The sequence below is a fragment of the Saimiri boliviensis genome, chromosome X (assembly GCF_048565385.1).
Source record: "Saimiri boliviensis isolate mSaiBol1 chromosome X, mSaiBol1.pri, whole genome shotgun sequence".
Taxonomy (NCBI): Eukaryota; Metazoa; Chordata; class Mammalia; order Primates; family Cebidae; genus Saimiri; species Saimiri boliviensis.
The window spans coordinates 43,233,424-43,258,965 of NC_133470.1; the positions used below are offsets into that span (position 1 = coordinate 43,233,424).

The window sequence follows — 25,542 nt, forward strand, 5'->3', positions numbered from 1 at the left end:
ATATGAGGACACTGGGCCCAAAGGCAGTGAAACTTGCTGGATGCCACCAAACCCAATAATGTACAAACTAGCACAAGAGTTGTCTGACACTCAGTTCAATGCTCTTCTCATCAACCAAGCTACCTCAACATGTCTCTTTTCCCCCAACTAGCAACAATCATCCTGGTCTTGTTTGTTCTCCCATCTCTGCTTTGTGCAGCAAAATTTTAAACAGAGGGGATTTAAATAAACAGGTTTCTAAAGATAAGAGAGCAAAAGTCAGCTTTATCTTCTATTGTAACCTGAAAGATGGAAATGTGTTGGTGTCATTTCCCTTTTCCTCCTATCTTATCCAATATGAAGGGCTCAAGCTGCCATTTCCAAACAGCCATTAAGTGTGGTATTTACACTGGATAGCTTTCTCAGCAGCACTGAATTTCAGAATGCGTATGAAAACTCCATCCTTTATTATGAAGAGCTGAAAGTAAAGAGTCCTGCCGTTAGGGACACAAAAAAGGCAGTCATGTTTAATGCTCTAAGTGGAGAGTAATTTTCCTTAAGGATTAGGATAGATTCCAAGAACAACAGTAATTTAATTTTTGGAGCCCATGCTACACTCTGCCTTTAACTCTCTGCCTTGACATACCTTAGCCTTGTGCTGTATTAAAAAGGGCTTCCCACAACCTGGATCTCCCAAGACTGCTATACAGAAGGCTTCCTTCTGATAAACCTGGTCTATAAGGTAATGGAGTATACATCAATTAATACAGATCTCTTGCTTATCCTGGAAATTACCCATGCAAGGAGATGCATAATGCTTTTTCATGTGGACTATTTTGCTACCCCAACATTAAATGAAAATGCCTAGACTCAAATTCTAAGACAAAATCTTCTTCTCCTGAAGATTCATTAAGCCTTTGGCTTCAATCACCAGTAAGAGTAAGCACTCAAATATTTGTAGGAAATAGCAAAAGAACCATGAATTAAGAATTACCCTTCTGAATACTGAATAAATAAGCTAAAAGTGAAATCAATCTTATTTTAAGAAAGTAGCAATATCATCCCTAAACCACAGGAAGGTTAAAAGACATAGTAAAGAGGAGATGGTGGCTGGATAAATGAGTTGAGTGGGGACATACAAACCCATTGCATAATCAGTGGCCCATATCAGCTACAGATGCTAACAAACCCACAAAGGTCACCAGCTGAAAGGCTCAAGTTAAAATCTGGTTCTTCCTTCTCCTCATCATGAACCAAAAAGTTTCCTAACAAAATAGAGAGCCAGGAATGTTATTAATAATCCAGGAGTTTGGAAGGATTTCTCTCCACAAGGTCAAGATAAGTCAGGGAATCAACCACCATGTCGGGACAATGATGGCTGAGTGTCCCCAGCTCACCTTCCGTAGCATGTCATTTTGCTCTACGCTGTTGATCTTGCCAGGGCTGATTTCTCCTTTCAGAGTGTATTCGAAGAACTTTCCGCTGACATTCACTAATAAAGTGCTGAAGGCCCTGTCTTCCTGAGTGCAGCTGAGAGATTTGTCACGGCCACTGGTAGCAGGGGTACCATACCTCAGGATCACCCCAACAATGAGCCCTGAAAGAGAAAAAAACTCATCAGGCTTGAGGAAAGATAGGGAGAGTGTGGAAATAATGGCATAGCTGATTTTCAACAACTAAGAAACGCAGCAGTAATCTTAGAAATTGGGCATGGGTATGTATTTTAGGAGAAACTGCATGGGCCTTCAGGACTGAAAGGGTTAAGCATCCATCTATTCTGGTCTGATTTAAGTTGCTCAGCCACCAGGAAGACAAGGTGGGACAGTAACTTTGGTGGTATTATGACACTGAGAGCACTTTTTTTTTGAGTGGAGTCTTGCTCTCTGACACAGGCTGGAGTGCAGCAGTATGATCTGGGCTCACTGAAACCTCTGCCTCCCGGGTTCAAGTGATTCTCCTGCCTCAGCCTCCTAAGTAGCCAGGACTGCAGGTGCCCACCACTACACTCAGCTAATTTTTTTTTTTTTTTGCATTTTCAGTAGAGACGAGGTTTCATTACGTTGACCAGGCTGGTCTCAAACTCCTGACCTCAAGTGATCTGCCGGCTTCAGCCTCCCAAAAGTACTGGGATTACAGGTATGAGCCACCACACCCGGCTAGTCCTGTGACTGCTTTTAACACCTGAGTATGTCTCATTTCTCAGGCTTCTGGTGGAGGAAGATGTGATGACAAGCAGCAAAGATTTTTCTGGCCAGGACAGCACAAAGCAGAACTGCTGAGCTCCTTCATTTCCCCCAGCAGCATCCCCAAGCCAGTCCTGCTGCCATGTGCCAGCAAGGACCAGGCCATTGAAATTTCTAGTTGCTATAAATGTAACTTGCTTTGCCACCCATCAGATGAAAGGGGGGAAATAGAAATTCTTTTGCTTATTTGAAGCACTGGGTGTCATGGAGAAGGTAATTACACCCCTTGGGAAGTGAAATACTGCAGTGTACATTTGAGCAGTCAAGATGCAGGGGCTGGGGAGAGCTGGCTTCTTGGGGCTGTAGCTATGAGATGGCTAAGATCAACAGCTACAAGTCTGTAAGTCGTATATCCTTCTTTGTAGGGCTCTCCCATTAGGGAAAAATAAAAACAGCAAGATCATGTATAAGCATTCAATTCTGTGAATGAGGAAAGAGTGTGGTTTCCCTGAACCTCAATATGAGTCAGATGTGCTCAAGTAAAAGTGAGTGAAAGACAAAAAAAAAAAAAAAAAAAAGCCATAAATGATTATCAGACACTATCTATAATTCTCTTAAGAGGAAAATTTCTGTTGAACAATGAGAACACATGGACAACTACACACTGGGGTCCGTTGGGGGGGAATGGGGGAGGGGCGGGGGGTGGGGAGGTGGGAAGAGATAGCATGGGGAGAAATGACAGATACAGGTGAGGGGATGGAAGGCAGCAAAACACACTGCCATGTGTGTACCTATGCAACAATCTTGCATGTTCATCACATGTACCCCAAAACCTAAAATGCAATAAAAAAATAAATAAATAAATAAAGAGGAAAATTTCAGACTTCTCTCTAAATTCAGTTCTTTGCTGGCAATATTAAAAGACAGAATGGTATATTTGCTTCCCCATCTCATTTTGCCATTAATAGAGAAAGCTGAATGAGAAAAAGAACGTTTACTGTCTTCCATGTGTAATTTTCTATAATGTGTCTTATCTCCGAGATCTGTAAGAACTCAGAAGACATTGTTGAATAGCAAATAAAATATAAAATCTAGAAAAACATAGTTCTTTAAGCCAAGATCTGTGTGTTTCAGTACTATTATTATAAACCCATATTAACAGACACTTGCAGTTTGTTGACTTGTAATAAAACAACTTGATTTTTTTTACAACTTAAAATTGAGTTTCTTAATAATCTCAATTTGACCAGTTATGAAACAATTTGAAACTCTTTAAAGGCATATAAAAAAACTAGACCTTATTTTATTTTATTTTATTTGTTTTTTGAGACAGAGTCTCACTTTGTCACTGAGGCTGGAGTGCAGTGGCTCAATCTTGGCTCGCTGCAACCTCCGCCTCCCAGGTTCAAGCCATTTTCTAGCCTCAGCCTCCCAAGTAGCTGGGGCTACAGGTGGGCACCATCACACCAGGCTAATTTTTGCATTTTTAGTAGAGAAGGGGTTTCACCATGTTGGCTAGGCTGGTCTCAAACTCTTGACCTCCGGTGATCTGCCTGCTTTGGCCTCCCAAAGTGCTGGGATTACAGGAGTGAGCCACGACGCCTGGCCCCAGACCTTCTAGAAAACATACTTGTCATTGCTAAAAAGACATAGTGCTAGCTGGTAAATGGGTCAAAAGCAGGCACTTAAAGTCTTCAGAGCCAATCTTTTGTTCAGGTCTTACTGCTGGAATTTATATTCATTTCTCCTGTCAGATGACAAACCAGATGACAGAAGAGACGGTTGGCTGGCATTGACTCAGCCCTGCTCTGCTCAGCCTTGGCAATGAACGTTCTCGCGGCCTCTTTGCCATCTTCTGGTTCAGGATTATCTGGGTGTCTGTGCTGATAACTGAAGTTGGGGGGTGCCTACACTGAATGGCTGCTGGCCTTGGGTCTTCATTACGTACTATCTTAGGTGAGGAAGGGCCCTGGAGACTTGTGGTCTGTAATCCCAATATATATTCTGTCTCACTGGCCTACCTCTTCTCCTTCACCTGGTTTTTGGCACCCTCCATCACTTGTCCCTGCACAGGAGGGTTAGAACACTCTGGTCAACGCTCACAGGGTCTCTGCAAGGGAGGAGGCATCGTCCATGTGCTATCAGGCTGGATGTCGAGGGGCACTCTCCAATCCTTCTTTTCCCCACTCTCATTGTTCTGGTAATTGTGCTGGTGACCCTGTGGAAGACCCTCATTATGCAGATAACATCTATAATGGTTTCAGCCTGCTGCATCTGTACTGCCTGGCACTGGAACTCTGGCAGGGCCTGCAATCTTTGCTGTCTGTGTACCCTTTTCTCCTTCAACATTGAACTCCACAGCTTCTCCATCCCCTATACTGCCAGGGTGCTTCCTGGGGTTGCACAGTGTCATTCCTGTGGATGAAACCATGTATATTTATTTCACGGAACCATCTTACTCTTCCCAAACCTTCACTGGGATAACCTTGTCCTGTTTGTGGGCTGCTACTCCTTCCACCTCTGCCCATGGTGTCATGCCAAGTGTCTCAGCCTCACTGCTCGTTTGCAGTCACAGTGATAGTGACTGCAGCCAGCTGTGGCAGCAGTGGCTCCTTTGCAGGTGTGATGGTAATTAGACTACTGGTAGCAATGAAGCTGTTCAGGGCTCTGGGAAGCGCTCTCTAGATGGAACTCTGTGATGCTTTGTAGTCTTATTTCACCCCTTGGTTAGACAGTTATTTTCTGATGAAGTTTTATATGACAAAGAAGACTCTATAGCCCTTCAACATTCATAATACAGGATGATCTGTAGCATCTGGAGAAGACTACCTGAAACATGATTTAACTTAAATGTTATCAGGAAGCCAAAATAAGTCATTTAGAGAAACTATCTTTCTCCTGAAAGTCAAAACCTGCTTTATGTAACTCACTGTTTTTTGACCTTTCTAACCTCATTATTAGCAGAGCTAATGGAAAGACTAAAGCATACTATCAAGGGTCCTCATGATGAATATTACTCTAACAAAAGAGGGGGTTTATGTTTGTAGGCAAATTCCTCAGTTACAGGAAACACTCTTCAACTCTCTTCCAGTAACCATCACCATCATATTTACAATAATCACCAGATGATGAATTTTGTCTTTTAAAGTCGGAAAACCTTTCCTTCTCTGCCTTGGGCCCAATGCACCCATATTAAAAATGGAAGGGAGATAGGGAAGGTGGTGATGCTGCTCCCTTGTGGTGAAAATATGGTAACACAAAACACCATAGCAGAGATGTAACGTTAACACCAGACAGTTTTTACCAAAAATATATCAAGCCACACGGTACACCACTAACTCAAGGTAGAGTTTGGGTACCTCCCCAGATATTTTAGATTCATACTTATTACCACCATATTCCATGGCATGATATTAAGTTCACATTTGCTGTTTTCCAGTTGAAGAAAGAACAGGATATTAGAACTGCAGGAGGGTAACTGGGTGAGAAAATGATAGACACTTGCAGAAAACATGAACAGCATATTTTCATCTGCTGGCTCTCAGAGACATCCTGAGAGGGAACTGTGAAGTGGTCATACCTACAAGGAATTAAAACATGATATATATATATATTTTTTTTAAGTTCAGTATTCCTAAAAAATGATGGAGAGCAACAGAGGCACTAATGATTTGACTACATCAATAGCCTAGTGTTCTAGATCACAAATAACCTACTGTGTGTTTGGGCCAGGAAAAACGGCACATAAAATGTCAACTGATAAAGAGACAATCACTGATTTCACAGGTACATTACTAATGAAAGAATTGTTTTGAACTTTTACAGAAAGCAAATATAGATGAAATTCCTTTAACATTTGATATGGCTTAAAACAAGATGGTAAACTCCAAAGAGGCAAAAATTCGAGACTGTTTCAACTCGTGGGTATGAAAAAAACGCACTTCACAATTGTACTAGCATATATACAGTTTATGTATGTGCTTATCCAAAACTTGGTAATATGACGAAGGAATACAATCATGAGAGCAAAGTATGGTTTAAAAATCCCATGGGTTCATTAAAGAAACCAGCTCCCACTGGTCTGATGCCAGTTTTCCTTTTGTGGCTGAGGCTACTGGGAGGACAGCCGAACAAGTGGACCTGATGAGTTGTAATTCTAGACAGCCATCCATCAGCTACAATATTTAAATGTCTATGTTAATAAGCCCTTGTTCAGGACGAGAACAGCTGCTTGGGTGCACTGTTCTTTAGTGAGATCTCATTTTCTCATATACAAGGTACTAAAGGTAGATGATCACCTGATCAGTTTGGCCACCACTGTGGAGTTTTTTACAGCACAGTAGGGGTTGTTATGAGTTTTAAAGCTTCATCTGAAATTCCAAGAAAAGAAAGCATCTCATTTTGCACCCAGTTACACAGTGTTTGAAGATGGTGATGACTATTTCTAATTCAATGAATAAAGAGAATCCAATGGATTCCAGCAGTTGACGATGACTTTTCAGGTTTGGGGGTCATTTATATGACTTGGATTTTGAAAATGAATATTACAGCCCTTTCAATACCTTGTTCTACTTGTTCTGATACTTACGCAGCTGTGCTATTCATTGATATATTGAATCAAGGAGAATTCATTCAAAATATTTTTGTTCCTTGTTTTGAATATGTGGTGAAACTGAAAAACAATTTTATTAAGGTACAATTTACATACCAGAAGATTCGCCTGCTTTAGAGTGTACCATTCAATAATTTTCAGTATATTCAGAGTTGTGCAATCATCAATGCAATCTGATTTTGGAACATTTCCATCTGCAGTCACTTCCTGTTTCCTACTCCAATTCCCCAGACAACTACTAATCTACCTTCTGTCTCTATAGATTTGCCTTTTCTGGACTTTTAATATAAATGATGTCATACAATATGTAGCCTTTTGTGTCTGGCTTCTTTCACTTAGCATGTTTTCAAGGTTCATCTATGTTGGAGGCATGTATCAGTACTTCATTCTTTTTTTTTTTTTTTTTAAAGAGGAGGAGAGTTTGGACAAAGTCCTGTTGAGGTGGTAGGAGGAACTGAAATGCCCTCAATAAACTGCAGATTCTCCTCTCAGTCATTTCTGTGAAGATTACCCAAACAGCAGATAATCCAAATTAGTTTAATTTGGTTTGGCATGCATCACTTTTACCTTTTATGACAACATATGTACCCTATAAGTTGTTTATTTTGGCCTAACATGAAAATCATTTACATTCTCTGAAAAGGGAAATGGCAAAGGGTGAGGGATGGCAACAAACAGGCAAAAGCCTGGCTTTTGTAAACAGCAGTTCCAGGACAGATGCACATGGGCCAAAGAAAGTTGCCTATTTGGCCATTCCCTATACACCACCCTCTTCTACCCTGCCCTTAGGGTGAGGAAGACTCTATTACCTTTCTTCCTTTCTGGCTTGGACACCTTGGCCAGGTAACTAGGCTGACAATTTGGGAGTAGCTACTTCATAACATTCTTTACGGCCAGGGCTTTGGATACAAATACTCTTTCCTCTAATACCTGACTCTCCTTTCCAATTTCCCTTGGGAAAACTGTGAAAGGATAGATATGTCTTGCAGGATCTCTTCTACCTTGGCTCTAGAGAGGAGCAAGGTGACTGACTTCTTGGTGTAAAGAGGCAGGCAATCAGCCAACTCTGCTGAAGGCTGAGGCAGGGACCTGGGTTCTCCTCTGCTTTCTTTTCAGCCTCTCCTTTCCACATTCCTACCTCTAGCCAATACTACCCATAATGGTAATCTTACCCTTGGAATGGAAGACCAAAGAAACCTCTCTCCCCTTCATTAATCTCCAGGAACTTGTTCCTTTAACCCACTTCCCTGACCTTCCTTCTAACCTTGTTGATGTCCAACATCTGCCCCCAGAAAAACTCCTCAACGTCGAGACCCATGACAGCATCTGTCATTCATCTTTCTTTAATTTAGAGGTACACAGACTCCTGTGATCTACCTCAAGAAGCAAGGCTATCCTGGGTCAAAGAACCCCCTAAAAGATGTGCAGGGGTTTCTGTTTCCTCCTCTGGTTTGAGAAAGTCAGACCCTCACAGATTTTTTTTTGTTTCTGGAAAAGCCTCTCCTTCCTTCCCAACCCGTCCTTGTGCAACAGAAAACCGGATGGACTTCAGGGCAGATAATCCTCTGGGAACCAGCTCCTTGCCCTGAGAGGAGGGAGACACAGCTGTGCTCTCTCATCCAGCCCAGTCCTGCCTCGCCCTCCACACGAAACCATCCTAGAAACTGAGGTGTTTCTCCAAGATGATTCAGGACTGGAACCAGGTGGACACGAAGACGTTCCAGCAGGACACAGGAAGGAGGCCCGTAGCACTTGACCCTGCCTCACCCCAGTTATTCCCACATCCCAACCTGTCACTCCCAATCTGTTGGGGGTCTGATGGTAAGTGGTGCAGCATTCTTCCGTCCAGCCCGGATGCCCGGGTAGAAGAGGGGCCAAAGTTTCTCAGTAAAAGTATCAGTGAAAGTGTAGATATGAGAGCGGTCTGTGACATTGTAGAAAGACAGTGTGCCGGCCTCATAGTCTAGGAATATGCCTACCCGCTTGGGTTTCACCTTGATGTGCAAAGGGGTAAAAGGTGTGGTGGTGGCCGCGTATTTGTCCCCATTCCATAACCGCACCCGCCAGTAACCAGTCTCAGGGAGTGGAGTCAACTCGCCCTTTCGGCTCACGGAGTCCTGGCACACACCCACTGCCCAGTGGGTCTTGTTGCCCACCTCCACCTCCCAGTAGTGTCGACCTGAGGTGAAACCCTCAGTAGCCAGGACGCAAGGGTAGAAGGTGAAACGCCTTGGTGTATCAGGAAGATCCCGGAGTCTTGTCTCCACGAACTTGACACTCTTACGATCCTCCGACAGGACTAGGTTAGGATGAGCCGTCTCAGGATCCAGGGTCACATCCGCAATTAGCTGTTTAAGGATTTTCCTTAGGGCAAAGTACTGTCGGGGGAAATTGCTGAAGTTCTTTTCCAGCTCTATGGATACTGAAGTCACCTCCATGGTCTTCACCTTCTCACATTTTTCCAGGGTACTTTTGACATCTTTAAGCATCTCGAAGCCCGACTGTAAGCACTTGCCCTCCACCTCAGCAGCCAAGTGGGCCAGGTCCTGGCGCTTGTCCCCAAGGTGAGCAGCATTTTCTCGGAGTCGCTGCAGAATGTCCTGTTCTTCTTCTTCCAGTCGTGAAAGCAACACCTGCTGCTCTTCATCCAGCCGCCTATGAAGCTCTTCAAACTCTCTTAAGATCTGCTGTCGGCGACTTTCCACTAGTCTCTTGAGCTCACTAGGCTTCTTCTCCTCAGAGGACTTGCAGCGAGTGATCTCCTGCAGCTTCTGTTCCAGGGGCTCCAGACACTTCTGCAGTTTTTCCTTGTACTCCTGTGTAGCGTCGTCCAGTGGCACAACGGTGTGGGCCCGGTGGGTGTGGGAAATTGCACATATCACGCATACAGCCTCCTGGTCCTCATAACAGAAAAGGCTAAGGGCTTCATGGTGTTGGGGGCAGAGGCTCTCATCCCGGATCTTCCGCTTGACGGCCTGCAGCTGCTTGGCAATTTCTACCATACTGCCTAGTTGCCGATTAGGCCGGAGACTGCGGTAGCGCGATGTCTTTCGACAGACAGGACAAGGAAAGTTCCTCTCTAGGTCCTCCCACCAGCGGGTGATGCAAGCTTTGCAGAAGTTGTGCCCACACTCAATGATGACAGGCTCCTTCAGATACTCCAGGCACACAGAGCAGCTTGCCTCCACCTGTAAGTTCTCCAAAGCTGCAGCTGTGGAGGCTGCAGAGGCCCCAGCCTCTAACAGACTTGTCTCTGCCATAATTTAACTCTGCTTTCTCGTCAGAAAGAGAAGCTTCCTTCAACTCTAGCTCAGCATACTTCTTCTAATGCAGGCTCATTCCACTTGTATCTTAGAACCAATAGTTCCAGATCACCGTATCCTAGTTTGACATATGCTTCTTCCCGGCTTCGGTCCGGGAGAGCGGGGCGCGGAGCCGCCGGAGCGCTGCCTCCCTCCTTCCTCCTCCCCTCGCCCCCGCCCCGCGGCGCGACACACAATACTCGCCGGAAGCGGAAGCCGCACCGAGACTCGTGTCAGTGGCACCCAGGGTGTCGGCAGGCGGTCGCGGCTGGGTCTAGAGGTGCCTGCGGAAGAAGAAAGAGGCCTGGCGATGAGAACCAGCAGGAGGAATCAAGGTCGAGAAGGGACCCGGAGGGGCAGGTGGCTGAAATGCTGGCGTCCAGGTGACCCGAGGAATCCTGTGGAGAAACAGGCCCGCGCATGCGCGTGCTCGAGCGCTGAAGCCCATTGCCCGCAGGGCGCTGGACGGGCGCCCCTGCCGGCGAGCCTGTCTCGTCCAGGCTCCAGGCCCCGACCCTGGCCAGACGCCGCCTCTCCCGGTGCAGCCGGAAGTCGCTGAGGAGGGCGGGGCGGGGGCGGCTTGTGGGCTTCCACACTTTTCCTGTCTTCGGGCCAGTCTGGTGAGAGGGTGGCTAGCTGTGGCGGCGGCCAATTACGTGGCGGACCTTACTTCATTCCTTTTTATTGCCAAATAGTATTCCACTGTACTGGTGTACTATATTTTATCCATTAACTAATCAATAACTATTTGTTTCCCTTTTTTTGTTAATGTGGATAAGGCTGCTGTGAACATTTGCATACAAGTCTGTGGACATGTTTTCATTTCTCTAGGGTAGATATCTAGGAATGAAACTGCTGTGTCAGACGATAAATCTATGTTTAGTATTTTAGAAACTGCCAAACTACATTGGGAAAATGTATTGTTTTACATTCTCACCAGCAACATATGAAAGTTATAGTTTGTTTATGTGCACAGCAGCACTTCTTATTGTCTTATGATCATACCTGTTTTAGAGAATGTTCAGAGATATCGCCTTGTAGTTTTAATTTACATTTCCCTAATGCCTAAAGATGCTGAGCATCTTTTTATGTGCTTATAGGTCATTGTACATCTTACGTGGTGAAGTATCCATTCATTCAAATCTTTTGCCATATTTTAAATCAGGTTCTCTTATTATTGTAAAAAAAAAATTTTTTGTTTTCTGAAGTCCCTTATTGAAAATACAATTTGAAAATATTTTCCCCAAATCTTTGACCTATTTTTTCTTTTCTTTTTTTAAATTGATGTTGTCTTTTAAATTTTTTTCACTTTGTTATACAATAAATTATTTTTTCTTTTGGTGTACAGTTCTATGAATTTTAACACACATATAGATTCATGTAAGCACCACTGCAACAAGGATACCAAATACCCCAAAACTCTCCTGTACTATCTCTTCACACATACCTTCATCCTTCCTATTAATCCCAGCAACCACTGATATTTTTTTCCATTACTAGAGTTTTTTTGTGAGGTTAGATACATGGAACCATGCAGTATGTAACATTTTGAGAGTGGCTTCTCTCACTCAGCCTAACACCTTTGAGGTTCATCCAAGTACTGTGTGAATTAACACTTCATCCCATTTTACTGCTAAGCTGTTTTCCATTGTATAAATGCAACAGAGTTTGTTAATCCACTTACCTACTGAGGGACATTTGGCTTGTTTCCAGCTTTTGGCTGGCACAAATAAAGCTGCCATGAACATCCATGAACAGGTTTTTATGTAACATGTTTTCATTCCTCTAAGGTAAATACCCAGAGTGGGACTGCTCAGTCATATGTGTAGCATATCTTTAATTTTATGCAAAACTGCAAACCATTTCCCAAAGTAATTATGCCATTTTTTTTTCAGTTCTTTTTTAAATTTTTTTTTCTTTAAGTTCTGGGATACATGTGCACAATGTGCAGGTTACATAGGTATACATGAGCCATGGTGGCTTGCTGCACCCATCACCCCATCACCTAGGTTTTAAGCCCCACACCTCCCACTACCCCTTTCCCCCCACCCCCAACAGGCCCTGGTGTGTGATGTTCCCCTCCCTGTGTCCATGTATTCTCATTGTTCAACTCCCACTTATGAATGAGAACATGCAATGTTTGGTTTTCTGTTCCTGTGTTAGTTTGCTGACAATGATGGCTTCCAGCTTCATCCATGTCCCTGCAAAGGACATGAACTCATTGTTTTTTTATGGCTGCATAGTATTCCATGGTGCATATGTACCACATTTTCTTTATCTACTCTATCAAAGAAACACCACTTGACCCAGCAATTCCATTACTGGGTATATGCCCCAAGGATTATAAATCATTCTACCATGAAGACACATGCACATATATGTTTACTGCAGCACTATTTATAACAGCAAAGACTTGGAACCAACCCAAATGCCCAACTATACCATTTTTAACCACTGCCCCCCACAGCAACATATGTGGGTTCTAGTTGCTCCACATCCTCATCAACATATGGTATTGCCAGTACCTCTCATTTTAGTTATTCTATTGTAATAGGTGTGTAGTGGTATTTCATCATACTTTAAATTTGCATTTCTCTAGTGGATAATGATGTTGAATATCTTTTTGTGTACTTATTGGCCATCCTAATATTCTCTTTGGAAAAGTGTTTCTTCAAGTTCTTTGCCCATTTTAAAAACTGGGTTGTTTTCTTATGGTCACAGTTTAAGTTCCTTGTATATTCTAGATACAAGTCCTTTGTCAGATATATGATTTGCAAATATTTTCTCCAGACTGTAGCATGTCTTTTGAGCCTCTTGTTATTGTGTGTAGCAGAGCAAAAATTTTTAACTCTGATGAAATCTAATTTATCAATTTTCTTTTATTGCTTGTGGCTCTGGTGTCATATCTAAAAAACACTCGTCTAATCCAAGGTTATGAATATTTCTTATTTTTTAAAGTGTTTTATAGCCTTAATGCTTACACTTAGATGTCTGATACAATCTGAGTTAATTTTGTGTGTTTCCTGTCAGGTTAAGGTCCAAATTCATCCTTTTGCATATAGATATCTAATTGTTCCAACACTATTTGTTAAAAACACTATCTTTTCTCCGGTGAATTCTCTTGGTATCTCTGATGAAAATCAACTGACCATAAACACAATGGTTTATTTTTGGAGCTGGTGGGAGAAATGGGAGCTGGTGGTCACTACAGCCTATTTCACCTGCCAATGATAAATCTTTCAGAACATGGATCAGGCAAGGATGGGAGCAATCTTAAATGCCATAGACACTATTCTTACCAAGATTCCGTAGATTTTCTTTAATAAATGTCCCTCAATTTATTTGACCTTTCGTCAATTTCCGGAGACTAAATGGTTATTTTTGACAACTTAATCCAATTTTATTGCCATGTTTTGGGAAGATGATTCATTGAGCTCTTACACAGCCATTCCGGAAGTCCTCCCATGAGCATGAATAACAAAATTCTTACTTGCTTTTTATCTTGCTATATTTTATAAACATATAAGAAGCAAACATTTACTGAAAATGTTTCCTTTTGTATATTGTAGCAAATTAATTCTAAGGCATTATTTGTTGCTATGTACCAACTTTTGCTGATATATTTATTTTGTCTGGTAGTAACTAGGTAGCATAATGGAGAATGTGGTAGATTCAGTGACAGAAGACCTGGATAGGTAACATTACTTTCCACCTAGCTACAATCCAGCACAAAGCACCTCTCCACTGCTCATTTCTAAAATTGAGCTGTTTTAAGAATGTAGGGAGAACATGCATATGTCAAAACCCTTTATAAACTGTCAAAAACTGTACAAATGCTGCTTTTTATGAGCCCTTTAGAATTAGTTATTTTTCTTTGTATCATCTCTTGCTATAAAAATAGTGCATATTGGGGACAGAGGTTAGGAAGACAAGTGATATGTGGGCTGGAGCAAAATAGAAAAAAAAATTCTCTTAATAAGTATCTACAGAACTCCCTACTTTTGAAGTTGTCCTGTCCAGCAGAGGCACAGTATACCTTAACTTCCTTATTTGTCCCTATAGCAGCTTCCCAGGTACCTGTAAAATGAGCACTTCTACAGCAATTTTACATTTATATTGGGTTTTGACCAGAGGAAAATTTCAAGGGTAGGCATAATTGTCCTTGTATAAATGCTGATTTTATTTAGAAGATTCTCCCAGGGATTTAGCAACATACACAATGATAGTAACAAAACAGTATCATCATATGATGTATCATCTTTGTGGTACTATAGATTGGTAAACAGACAGGCCAAAAAGTAAGCAACCTTATTCTATCAGGTTTCTTTTAATAAGAATTAAGAGACTGCAAAAAGGACAGGCTTCATGGAGCTAGCAACCTTACTATTAAAAATTCCCATTAAAACAGGAAATAAGTGCCTGCCACATAATGGGCTTAACCTGAAGTGAGAAACACAAGCCATTGATTTTATTGCTCAATTTCTCTAATGCATTCAGGTCACTTAAAATCAGATGACCTGCATGGCATCATTAGGAAAAATCTTTCAGAACTGCTTAAGATTCAGCATTGGTACTGAACCATCTGAGTGTGATATGAAGCCTACCACAAACAGAACCACAGGTCCTGCCTGCTTGTCCAAGGAAAATCTATCCTCTTATATACAATTTTTGTTGATTAAAAATTAATTTAAAAATTTAAAGTACATAGGACATAAATCTATCATAATATAAGTTTGGCATTTATGGACTTGTTCTCTCTCCCAAGCCTGGGAACCCCTACTGGACACGGACACCCAGCTTGTGCCATGACTTACACTCTGGAATAGTTTAGCTACTACCACGGATTTACATTCCAGTGCCTTAACACCTTTGTAGTGCTGAGATGTGATCTTTTAAGTATTAAGAATTAAGGTACTGCCTTTTCAATAATTTCTTGGGGAAAGGGATTTGCATACATTTTTCTCACTCCACTTCGCTGGACAGTAGGCAGAGAGATTCATATTTAAAAGGGCTCAGAATCTGGAGTGTGGGGGAGAGGTACCTACTGATAACTCTTAACAATGCAATAGAAAATCTGTGACTCAGCAACCTGGGAATAGTGCTGTTCTGACAGAGGCTGAGTTTAATTAAAGAAATAACTCTTCAAGACAAAAGTTCTATCTCATCCCCTTAGAATAAAGACACTAAAAGAGTGAAATTCAAACCCATCAGCCAAGAGTTTGACCTCCATTCCAATACCTCTCTTCTTCAGCAGATGAAATTCCAAAGATTTAACTCAAACCAATATGGAACAAGTTCATGTGATTCAAAATGCACCATCAATTTTAAGTAGTTTCCTGAAATATAGAATGTCACAGCTAGTAACAAGAGGGGGAAATGATTTTAGGTCTTATATACTACTTGAGAAAACTAGACATGGAAAATGTACTTATACTGTGCCATGAAGCTCTTGGGTGAGACACCAGGAAGAACTTGCCATTGTTGCTGTGCTGCACAGCATTTCTCTATGGTGGACCACATATCTTCTTCTGGCAGTCTTTGCAAAAAGAACATGCCCATTCTAATGCTGAATGGAAGAGGTGTTCACTGAAAACTAGAACTAAGGAGGAAAACTTGGGTTTAACAACTGAACTTTTAACTAGAGAAGTTCAATATGGTATCCAAGTGTAGGTTGATTACATTTGCCTCATTCTAGGTAGAGCCTGTGCTGGCTTAACACTCCCAGGACCTGGAGGGATTATTGCTGCCTATTCCAGGACTACAGTCTCAAGAAGTCAATTGTCACACACCTAAGCCATTCTCTACTAGCTCTGCCACTAATAAATGAGACATTTTGATTGCTACCCATCTGGCTCCTTTATCTCTCAATTGCTTCAAAATTTTGGTAGAGAATTTAAAGCATCAGTAATTAAACCCCTCAAGTCCTTACAATATGGAGGGCCACCCATACATACTGTTAAACACATTTTCTTTAAAATGCTTTTAAAATAAAATTCACAGGCCACGCACAGTGGCTCATGCCTATAATCTCAACACTTTGGGAGGCAGAGGTGGGAGGATTGGTTGAGCCCAGGAGTTTGAGAACAGCTTGAGCAACATAGTGAGACCTCGTCTCTACAAAAAAAAAATTTAAAAATTAGCCAGGCATGGTGGTGTGTGCCTGTGGTCCCAGCTACTTGGGAGGCTGAGATGGGAGGAGCACTTGAACCCAGGAATTCAAAGCTGCAGTGAGTCATGATCGCAGCACTCCACTCCAGCCTGAGTGACAGCGAGACCTTGTCTCAAAAAAAAAAAAAAAAAAAAAAAAAAAAAATTCACAGATATGTTTGAATCGAAAATAACAGGAGTGCAACAGATGCCTTGGTTAGGTCCAAGGCCCTTTGGAATTATAATATCAGCTTTCTGTTTTAAATCAGTTGTATGAATATTTGTTTCTGTCTCATACTCTGACATTTCCCAAATCAAGGACAGTGTGCCTGTGGCTGAGTGATCACTTAACACAATGTTATTGCTGTTTTGTCTATTTCTCCCTTTAATTAAACTTATTTCAAATCCAAGTCAGTTGCCTAAGGACTGGACTAAAAAGGTTACTACATTAGATGATGACAAACTTTCCTGACCTGGTTGTCACTCTTTAGAGACCCAGGCCAAGATTTTCAGCTAAACATCAGCTACGCATTGAAATAGATTAACCAGTCTTTCCTCTGAGGCTCTGCCTGGAACTCTCTTTCCACTCTCTCCTCGGTAACTATCTTCACTGGGTTAAGTCTTAACCATTCTTTAAGTCACAATGTACATATCACTTGTAAGAAGGTCCTCACCAGAACTCAATCATGCAGGTACACTGATTTTGTACTTCTAGCCACCAAAACTGTGAGGAAATAAATTTCTCTTGTTCAAGCCACTTAGTCTATGGTATTTTGTTAAGGCAGCCCAAGCTAATACACCATCTTTTGGGGAAACTGCATGTAGGTTCTCCAGACCATCAACAACATCCCTATCGCTAACTCAGATCTCACCTCCCAACAAGTAAACATTTCTTTTACAGATAAGAAGGTAAGGTACCATTGCTCTAACATGGGGTCCCTAACCCTTATTCAAGAGATGTTTTTAGGTTTCTTTTTCCCTTTTCCCACATCACCATCAAAATGAACTTTTTGATCTTTCAAAGGAGACTTCTGATATATAACCTCCTAACATGAACTCCACTTTTGCAGACAGTATTATCCTAAGGCAGTAACCAAGAAACTACTTAACTTTGGGTCTCCCTGATTAAAACTGATGGGGCCAGATGGAAGATTAATTTTTACTAATGCTCTTAAAACATCACATACTTTGGGGAGATGCTGAAAATATGTTGTGTTTACAAGTTTTGTCATAGGCACACAAGATATAATTTTTACTTAGATGACCAACACAACAATTCTTAAAAAGGGAGATGAAGATTTGAGTTTAAATTAACTACCAAATATACTAATAAGATTACTATAAGAAGGTTACAAAGCATCCCTTTAAAAACCCTTATTATGAAATATATCAGCTACATGAAGGACTGGATCTAGTACACCTCGGGGGCAAATATACCATAACTGGGAAGGCTACGTGGGGGGAGTGGTTCAAAGGCACTGGTAATTTTCTGTTCCTTAAGCTGGACAGTGAGTTTATTTCATTTTTATCTGCATATAAGTTACATATATTGTTTTGTATATTTAATATATTTTACAAGAATTTAGCAGGATAAAAATGGTCTACCAGATATCTGGGTGTCCACCACTCGGCTTAATCAATAGCACATTACCAAGAGAGCTAAGCATCCTTGGTATCCCTTCCCACTCAAGTCCCTTGCTTCCCATACCCCATTTCTGGACACTGCTAGTCTGAATTTGGTGTTTATTGTGCCCTTAGAGGAGTATTACTGATAGACATTATTTAACTTGGCATGTTTTGAACTGTATATAGTATGATTATGTAATTTGCCTTTTTTCTCTCCACAATACAATTGTGAGAATCAATCATATTGACACATGGTTCTGGTTCATGTGGTCTCACTGCTGTGTAGTACTTTAGCATATGGATATATTTTCTTCCTCTCTGTGGCACTGTCTGATTTCTTCAGATCCATTATTCAGTTCACCAGTTCTCTTTTCAGTTCTGTTTTTAAAATTATAATTGTGATCCTAGCACTTTGGGAGGCTAAGATGGGCAGATCACCTGAGGTTGGGAGTTCAAGACTGACCTGACCAACATGGAGAAACCTATCTCTACTAAAAATACAAAATTAGCTGGGAATGGGGGCACATGCCTGTAATCCCAGCTATTCGGGAGGCTGAGGCAGGAGAATCGCTTGAACCCAGGAGGCAGAGGTTGTGGTGAGCCAAGATAACGCCATTGCACTCCAGACTGGGCAACAAGAGCAAAATATATATATATTATTTTAAATTTTATGTTAGATACAGGAGATACATGTCCAGGTTTGTTACATGGGTATACTTGCATGATGCTGAGGTTTGGGGTATGGATCCTGTCACCCAGGCAGTGAACATAGTACCCAATAGGTAATTTTTCAACTGATACCCCATCCCCTCTCATAGTCCCCACTGTCTATTGTGCCCATCTTTAAGTCCATGTGTACTCAAAGTTTAGCTCCCATTTATAAGTGAGAACATGCAGCAGTTGGTTTTCTGTTCCAGTGTTAATTTGCTTAGGATTATGAACTCCAGCTACTTCCATGCTGCTGCAAAGGACATAATCTTGTTCTTTTTTATGGCTGCATAGTATTCCCTGTGGGGTATATGTGCCATAATTTCTTTATCCAATCCACTGTTGATGGGCACCTAGGTTGACGCCATGTCTTTGCTATTGTGAATAGTGCTGCAATGAACATACAAATACATGTGTCTTTATAATAGAAAAATTTATATTCCTTTGGATATATACTCAGTAGTGGGATTGTTGGGTCAAATGGTAGTTCTAAGTTCTTTGAGAAATCTTCAAATTGCTTTCCACAGTGGCTGAACTAATTTATATTCCTATCAACAGTGTACATATGTTCCCCTTTTCTGTGCAGCCTTGCCAGCGTCTGTTACTATTAGACTTCTAAAAACAGCCATTCTGACTAGTATGAGATGGCATTGTACTGTGGTTTTAATTTGCCTTGCTCAAATGATTAGTGATAATCAACATTTTTTCATATGCTTGTTGGCCACTTGCATGTCTTCTTTTGAGAAGTGCCTGTTCCTTTGTCTATTTTTTAATGGGATTATTTGTTTTTTGTTTGTTGATTTAAGTTCCTTATAGATTCTGGAAATTAGACCTTTGTCAGATGCGTAGTTTGCAAATATTTTCTCCCATTCTGTAGATTGTTTACTCTGTTGATAGTTTCTTTTGCTGTGCAGAAGCTCTTTCATTTAATTAGGTCCCACTTGCCTATTTTTGGTTTTGCTGCAATTACTTTTGAGGACTTAGCCAAAAAATTCTGTGCCAAGGCTGATGTCAAAAAGGGTACTTTCTAGGTTTTCTTCCAGGATTTTTATAGTTTGAAGTCTTACATTTAAATCTGGTAATCTACTGGTTCGGATTCAGTGCTCTTTGTTTTTTCAGTTCTTTATCATGAATTTGTAACTTTAATGAATATATTGCATTTCTTGGAATTTGATTTGGTTCTTCCCCAACATGCTTGACTTTCTGTTTGTTAGCAGAATCTGAACTAAGAGTTGAATATATTTACAACCTTCAGCTCTGTACTCTGGCTGTGGCTCACTTATTCCAACCTACTTCATGGGATAGGTGGCAACACATGATAACAAAAGGCTTAAATGTCTCCTCCAAAGGGTACCAGCTAAATAAATTGTTGTCCACTCACATAATGGAGTCTATAGCCATTACATTAAAAAGAATGCAGCCACTCTATATCCTATGCATTAGAAGGGAAAAAGCAAGATGAAAAACAAGTTGCATAAGATGTTACCTTTTCAGGGGAGATAAAAATCTATGTCAGGTTTATAAATGTATCACAATTCCATGGAGGGGCATTTACAAGAAAATATAACAGTGGCTGTCTCTAAGGAGAGGGCTTGTGTGGCTGAGGGTCAGAGGAAAGATAGGACTTAACTTTCACTGTTGATCTATTTGCATTTTATAACATGTACAATATATATTTCCTATTAAAAATGAAAATGACAGCTAAATACTAAAGTAAGCCATGCCATTTCCTACTTCTCTGCTCTTGAAGCACGCTTTCCACTCTGTCAGGTATGTCTCCTGGGCCCCACCCTCCCTACCCTGTTTACTTGATCAGTTCCTATTCACCCTGCAGGACCACCTGTGTCAGTCAACCACTGTTTCCCCTGTGCTGTCGTTGCCTACACAACTGTTACTGCATGTCCTCCTCATGAGACTACAAGCTCCACTGAACCCAGCACAATGTCTAGAACGTGGTCATCACTCAACAGATGTTTGCTGAAAGAATGAAATAATGAAAATAAAAAACTGTAATCTGAGCATGAATATTAACAGATTATATATACATGAAGTATAAATTCTCTTAATTGTGGACATAATGCTTTTCTTCCCCCTTGCAATTTATGTTTAAGTTTTGGCAGGCAACAAAACAGTATCTAGAAAGATTAGAGTTTTGTGTTTTTGTTGCAATTTCCCGAGTCATGAAATTGGTGTCTGGGACACAAGAAATGTTCGTATTACATACCCAGCGATACCCTTTATGCTTTTACAAGGACAGAATAAAATGTAATTATGCACTTGTTTTAATTCAGCCCTGCTCTGAACTGTCATTTTTAATAGGCTGCTTGGTAAAATTATTTTAGAACAGAACACAGAGTGGAGTATCTAGAATAGGAACTCTGTTATTTATCCTCCTAAGAGTTGTACCCAACAGGTGGATCCTGTATTTCAGGAGGGAAGGGCTCTGGGCTGAGGGCTAAGGAGACATGGGCCTGGCTGGGACACAGTATCTTCCCTCTTGAGATATACACATACACACACACAGACACACACCCCTGTCCTACCTGCCAACACACAACTGACAATAAAGCCAACCAGCTTTAACCACCACCACAAAACAGAGGCATAACAAGGTAACATAGTAGACAACAGAATGAGTAAGTCTTTCAGATGAAAAGTTGATGAGGAAAACTTCACAGGAAAGGTAACTTCACAGTTGGGCCTTTCAAGATGAGTCAGACTTGTATAGAGGAAAGAGGAGGCGTAAACTATATTTCAGAGAAAACGTTGGCATTAAATGGGAAAATGCACATTAGATACAGTGGCACAGCTGAAGCTAGCCCACGCTGGGGAGAAAGGGGAAGGGTGGAGACCAAGTGTCAGGAAGTGAGGTTGGCACAAGGAAGATGGCCAGCCATCCCTTTAAGCCAAGCTCATGAGATGAGACTTTATCACACAGGAAACAGGCCACAGAGACTTCTGGACTAAAAAGGGGTATAATCAGGACTGACTTTTAGAAGATACCATAGCAGTACAGAGAATTAACTGCAGGAGAGAGAGGCTACAAGAGCTTTATCAAGCTTTCCTGGAAGCGTCATGCCTCCCAGGGGAAAAAAATTAAAATCACACCTCCAATTAAGAAGATCCTGGCTGTGGCTCAGGCCTGTAATTCCAGCACTTTGGAAGGCTGAAGTGGGAGGACTGCTTGAGTCCAGGAGTTTGAGACCAGCTGGGCAACAAAGGGAGACCCCAAATCTACACACACAAAAAAATAAAAATTATGCAGGAGGATTGCTTGAGCTCAGGAGTTTGAGAGTAGCCTGGGCAACAAAGTGAGACATGGTCTCTACAAAAGATTTAAAAATCAGCTGAGTGCAGAGGCATGCACCTATAGTCCTATCTACTTAGGAGGCTGAGGCAGGAAGATCACTTGAGCCCAGGAGTTCGAGACTGCAGTGAATCACGATTGTGCCACTGCACTACAGCCTGGATGATAGAGTGAGACCCTATCTCAAAAAGACAAAAAAGAGAAGATCCCTACATTATCCCACATTCCTCTACCTCTTTCTTTTGTTGAGGTACTGCTTATAGTACAGGTTCACATAAATAGATCCCAAAATGCTCTGAAAAGTTTTCCACACCAATCTACAGATTAAGAGAGATTTATGAGACACAGAGATGTATCTACCAAATGCTGTTGGAGGGCCCTTAGTTACATCATAATTGAAGCTTTAAAATAATCAGCTGGGGAAATATGAACTCACTGGATATTTAATAAATATCACAAAATTACTATGGTTTTTAAGGAGGGATAAGGTATTGTGGCTATATTTTTATGAGATGATTCCTTGTCTTTTGGAGACAAATACGGAATAATATTTAGAAATATCAGTTTGGTGCAAAAGTAATTGTGGCTTTTGCCACTGAAAGGAATGGCAAAAGCCGCAGTTACTTTTGCACCAACCTGATAAAATGACACAATGTCTAGGATTTGTGCCAAAATCATCTTGACAGGGGAAGAGGTAGCTGGACGGTATCAATGTAATAAGTCAGATCATGAGATGATAATTAACGAGCTGGTCTCGAATGCCTGGCCTCAGGCTATCTGCCTGCCTCAGCCTCCTAAAGTGCTGTGATTATAGGGGTGAGCCACTGCGCCCAGCCTCCGGTGAACTTTTTCTTTGACAGCTTCTTTGCTTCCCTGCATCCATCTCACACTCTTCAGTACTTTACCTGAAAACTACTGCAAGGACAGTCATTGTAAAATAAACAGTTCTGCTAGCTTAAAGGTTTGTAATGGCTCCTCGCCAGCTAGAGGACAAAAGCCCAACTCTTCAGCATAGTAAGATCTGTTGATTTGATCTTGTTGTGTTTATAAGGTACTGAGATTTCCCTGATATCATCTCGGTGAATTCAGTTCTCACAAAGGACATGAAATCCATTTTAGAGCTAATTAAGGATCTGACTAGTAAGTGGCACAGCCAGGAGGCATGTGACATCCACAGTGACAGTAGGAGATCGCTTCAGGCAAAGTGGCCAGGCAGCGCTTACCAAAAAGCCGGTGTCACTAGCCAGTATCTTCTCAATTCTGCATTTATGCCAAGGTCTACTTGACTACCCTCTCATAAGAGGGAGCCCAAGGTTCGCATATTTATGGCAGCTGCCTGACTAGATGGGCAAAATGTGGCCGCAAAACAGAATTTGTCTTTGTAAGACTAAATGACCTAGTTCAGGCTCAAACTCAGATGCAATCAACTGGCTTTCTCCTTAATATCAGAGTGACAGCATTTAAGCAAAAGAATCAGAAGAGCTATTAACCAAAAAAAAAAAAAAAAAAAAAAAAAAGGAGAAATTGAGCCATGTGTGGTGACATGTGTGTTGACTGACTGAGACAAAGTGTCATTCTGTTGCCCAGGCTGGAGTACAGTGGCGTGATCTCAGCTCACTGCAACCTCCGCCTCTCACGTTAAAGCAATTCTCCTGCCTCAGCCTCCCGAGCAGCTGCAACTACAGGTGCACACCACCACGCCCTGCTAATTTTTGCATTCTTATTAGAGAAGGTGTTTCATCATGTTGGCCAGGGTAATCTTGAACTCCCGATCTCAAGCAATCCACCCACCTCGGCCTCCCAAATTGCTAGGATTACAGGCATGAGCCACAGTGCCCAGCTAACATGTGCCATTAGTGCCAGCTACTTGGGAGGCTGAGGTAAGAGGACTGCTTGAGCCCAGGAGCTAGAGACCAGCCTGGGTAACATAACAGGACCCTGTCTCAAAAATTGTTTAAAAAAAGAAAAATTAGGCTACGAAAAAGGATAGGCTCTGTGGTGAGAATAACAAACAGGGACATGAATCACCTTTATTAAAGGTACTCAAGGTCAGGCGAGGTGACTCACACCTGTAATCCCAGCACTCTGGTAGGCCAAGGTGGGCAGATCAGCTGAGTTGGAGACCAGCATGGCCAACGTGGCGAAACCCTAGCTCTACTAAAAATACAAAAAAAAAAAAAAAAAAATAGCCAAGCATGGTGGCCGGCACCTGTAATCCCAGCTACTCAGGAGGCTAAGACAGGAGAATCACTTGAACCCAGGAGGTGGAGGTTGTAACGAGCTGAGATTGTGCCTGGGTGACAGAGTGAGACTCCATCTCAAAACAAACAAACAAACAAAAAGGTTCTCAAAATAGGCTAGTAAAATACAAGTGGGGAGTGTTTTGGAGAATATGCCAGGCATTGACAGCAGAGCCCAAGGCGTTTTGTTCTAGCACCATTGATTATGCTCTTTCTTCCTCCACATGCCTCTAAGTCACTGAGCCCCAAACTATAGGTTTTGTTTGCAGAGAGGTGAAAAATGTCTTCCTGGTCTCAAAGCACTGATACCAAGTAACTGGGGACAGAAAAAAGAGAAATCTGATTGGTGATAGTAATCAATTCGATGACAACATAAACAATTGCTATCTCGACAGGTTATACATTCGACAAATATCTGTTGAGCAGCTTATCATATGCTAGGCTCTGGGAATGTAAGAGTCAACAATAGGGACAAAAATCCTGCCCTCCCTTTATAGGGCTTACACTCTAGTAGGGGAAAGATGTTTAAAAATAAGATAAATATGTTAAATAGTATGTTGTAAGTGGTAAGGAGGAAAGAAGCTCAGGCAGTGTCGTGGGAGGTGGTAAGGCAGGACGGTGGCACACTATCAGAGAATAAGGAAAGAAGGTTCCACTGAAAAAGGCACTAAACTCATGGTGACACGTGCCTCTCACCCCAGCTGCTCAGGAAGCTGAGGCAGGAGGATCATTTGAACCCAGAAGTTCGAGACCAGCCTGGACAACAACGTGGAACTCTGTCTCTGTAAAAAATTAAAAAATTAGCCGGTGTGGTGGTGCACACCTGTGGTCTCAGCTATTCAGGAGGCTATAGTGGAAGAATTGCTTGAACCCAGGAGATCAAGGCTGCAGTGAGCTGAGATCACACCAGTAGACTCCAGCATGGTGACAAAGTGAGACTCTGTTCTCAAAAGTAAAAATAGGCCAGGCGTGGTGGCTCATGCCTGTAATCCCAGCACTTTAGGAGGCTGAGGTGGATGGATCACAAGGTCAAGAGATTGAGAAAGTTCTGGCCAACATGGTGAGACCCCATCTCTACTAAAAATATAAAAATTAGCTGGGCGTGGTGGCACATGCCTATAGTCCCAGCTACTCAGGAGGCTGAGGCAAGAGAATCACTTGAACCCAGGAAGTAGAGGGTGCAGTGAGCCGAGATCAGGCCACTGCACTCCAGCCTGGGCAACAGAGCGAGACTCCATCTCTAAATAAACAAATAAATAAAATATAAAAATAAGCTCAGAAAAAAATTAAAGGTACTAATCTATCATAATACAACAGGCAACTGCTCATCTTCTTGTCATTATATTTTCTGCCAGCAGTTACTTTTTTAAATGTTTTTAAAAACAAAATGCCTACACCCATTGCCTAAACTAACAAAAAAAGTTCATCTCATCATTAG

At 41.7% G+C, this 25,542-nt stretch overlaps 2 protein-coding genes across 3 annotated transcripts in view; both read right to left on the reverse strand.

Moving 5' to 3' along the window:
• The window catches only part of SLC9A7 (solute carrier family 9 member A7), a 142,820-nt gene that overhangs the window by 68,785 nt on the left and 48,493 nt on the right, over positions 1–25,542 (reverse strand). For both annotated transcript variants that reach the window (XM_010350153.3, XM_010350154.3), the window contains exon 2: positions 1,377–1,576. In XM_010350153.3, coding sequence (XP_010348455.1) covers positions 1,377–1,576 — 200 coding nt within the window. The remainder of the gene's footprint in view (positions 1–1,376; positions 1,577–25,542) is intronic.
• On the reverse strand, positions 2,951–10,628 carry LOC101039015 (E3 ubiquitin-protein ligase TRIM39). Its single transcript, XM_003939507.4, has one exon. The coding sequence runs from the start codon at positions 10,032–10,034 to the stop codon at positions 8,568–8,570; it is 1,467 nt and encodes a 488-aa protein (XP_003939556.2). The 5' UTR covers positions 10,035–10,628; the 3' UTR covers positions 2,951–8,567.